Source organism: Chanos chanos, chromosome 3 (assembly GCF_902362185.1).
Source record: "Chanos chanos chromosome 3, fChaCha1.1, whole genome shotgun sequence".
Lineage (NCBI taxonomy): Eukaryota > Metazoa > Chordata > Actinopteri > Gonorynchiformes > Chanidae > Chanos > Chanos chanos.
In genome coordinates this window covers 28,490,001-28,492,500 of record NC_044497.1, presented here as the reverse complement: position 1 = coordinate 28,492,500, position 2,500 = coordinate 28,490,001, and the positions used below count along the sequence as shown (strand labels likewise).

The 2,500-nt window shown below is 45.2% G+C and overlaps 1 protein-coding gene across 1 annotated transcript in view; it reads left to right on the top strand.

Annotated features, from left to right (window-relative positions):
• The window catches only part of nkain4 (sodium/potassium transporting ATPase interacting 4), a 37,178-nt gene that overhangs the window by 28,394 nt on the left and 6,284 nt on the right, over positions 1-2,500 (top strand). The window contains exon 5 of the mRNA XM_030768992.1: positions 498-558. Coding sequence (XP_030624852.1) covers positions 498-558 — 61 coding nt within the window. The remainder of the gene's footprint in view (positions 1-497; positions 559-2,500) is intronic.

Here is a 2,500-nt window from a genome sequence, read left to right as displayed (position 1 = left end):
CTCTCTCTCTCTCTCTCTGTGTCATACACTCATGCTGAGATACTCACACATTCAGGAGTCTGTGTTTTCCCTGTAGGTGTAATAAGGGGCATGATGCCCAATGACAGATTAATTGGATGGGCAGGATGCCAGCCTGTGGAAGGCGAACCGCCCGTTTACACCAGCCCACTATGTGTGTTTTAGTCCAGAGCTCTACCATCTGCCATAGTCACGTATCATTCTCCTCGATGTGACTGGCCTGTGCTTTGATTTCACCGTCAGGACGGCATCGGCACGGGACAGGCCCAAAAGCTCTCTCCTGGGATTTGTTGGTCTCTTATCGGTAGTGGTTTATTGCTTCTGTTTTTTTCTCTTTTTTTCCCACAGGAAAATATGAACAGTTCAGATGGACAATTTTTTTTTAAGCTGAATTGCTCTCGAATGAGGTTTGAATCCTAAACTGTTACTTGTCCTTTGTCTGTTTGACTAAACTTTTGCACTTGTTTTTGTCTCCTCAGCTCTTGGGCTTTGTGTATGCCTGCTATGTCATCAGTGCCATTACTGAAGAGGAAGACAGCTGTAAGTATCTCTCTCTCTCTCTCTCTCTCTCTCTAGCCCCTTTCACACATGCACTGCAACCCTAAAATAATGAGGATTCTAACCAGAGGGGTTTTTTTGCAAACGCAAATATCCGAATCAGTTGAATCAGATTCTAAACGGCATTTATTCTACCAGCCCCCTAGTACAAACTCCGTTTTCTCTTCGTTTGGGTCCATGTGTGAATAGAGCGGATTATAGTCCGGAGTATGCACAGTGAGCAAGTGGGCGTGTTGAAGCCGTTTCTAACATGTGACTGGTGCGGAACCGGAAGAATACAAACATCCGAGGGTGAAGAGGAAGGGTCATTTACATGAAGACACCAATGAAAATGTCTAACTGGAAAGACGTCGAGATTTGGGAACTTCTGTCAGTAAGGGCCGAAGCTGAAATCGTCAGCCAAAAGTCGGTAGCCTCGTCCGCCTTTTTCGATATGGTGTAAACAATACACTGTGATTTTCACAGAGTACTTTTTGCATCATGTCCTGCCTCCTGCACGCTCTACCCAGGCGCCACCCCCCGCATAAACCAAACAGAGTACTTTGAGTTGGTGTGAACATGTCTGACACTGACAGCCTCCTTTTGTGTGCTACATGTGTGAAAGGGCAACTTCGGACAAAACGCGAGCCTGATTCTGCGGACATAGTCCATAGTGCATATCTCTCTCTCTCTCTCTCTCTCTCTCTCTCTCTCTCTCTCTCTCCACTCACCAGCTGTGATCTGTACATTTGGGGTTCTGCACACAGTCACGTGCTTCTCTCATTCCACTGATAACTACCCCTTCTGTCTTTTACTCCATTTCTCTCCTTCTCCGATGCTTTGTCCTTCTTTTTTTCCAAGCTTCCAGTTCAGACTCATAGCACCATCTAAATCAGACTGATAGCAGTTTGTCTGCTGCCTGACTCCACTGCTCCCAGTTGTCTCTTTTCATCTTCTGTCCAGTCAAAACGGAGTTAGTGAGTGAGTAAGTGAGTGAATGTGTAATGTGGTGGGAAGGGGAAAAAAAGACAAACACAGAACGAGTGTTTTTCCAATCAACACGCTTCACTCTCCTGTTATTGACCTTTTCCACTCAGTAGAAGCCATTAGTTTCAGATGTTTTTTTTGTCTGTCAGCCTGTGAAAGCATACCCACAATTTTGAAGAGAATAACAGAGAATGAAAACAGAAGCGTTCAAAAATATTTGTTTCTGCCTGTGAAGTCTCAGGATCTGTTCTCCTTTCTGTAATAGAGCTGTTGTAACCGGACCTTTGAGACATAGGTCGTAACAGTGTAAGCTGGGCAGTGATTTTGGAGAGTAAATGTCACTGGAAGGGGGTGCACAGTGGAGTGGGACTGAAGAGTTTTTACTCCCAAAGGGGCTTTCCCTTGTCCCCCCCTCCCTCAGTGCAGGGGTTGCTCACCCATCTTAATAATTACTGATGAGATTACATCAATATTTCACACTGCTGTCTGTCTCTGTTCTGTTTGAAAGGCCTGGCTTCACCTCTTTTCTGGGGGATTAGGTGTGTGAGTGTGTGTGAGAGAACAGGGCAGAGGAACAGTGCAAAAGAAAAGAAAAAAACTAAATGAGAGAAAAGGAAAGATTGTTTTTGATCTGACTGAAATTTTGGTTATTTGATCACAGTCCCCAGAACAGGAAACGGAGCGGAAACAACATCTGGACCTCTCTGCACGCACACACACGCACGCACACACACACACACACACACACACACACACACACACACACACACACACACACACACACACACACATACATACACACACACACACACACACACACACACACACACACACTGTCTGTCTGTCTGTCTGTCTCTCTCTCTCTCCAACTTTTCTCTTTTAGAGAGTGTAGTAGTTCAAGCCCTGAGTTCTCACATTGGCTTCATACACACACAGTCTGAGATAATGCAGTATGTGT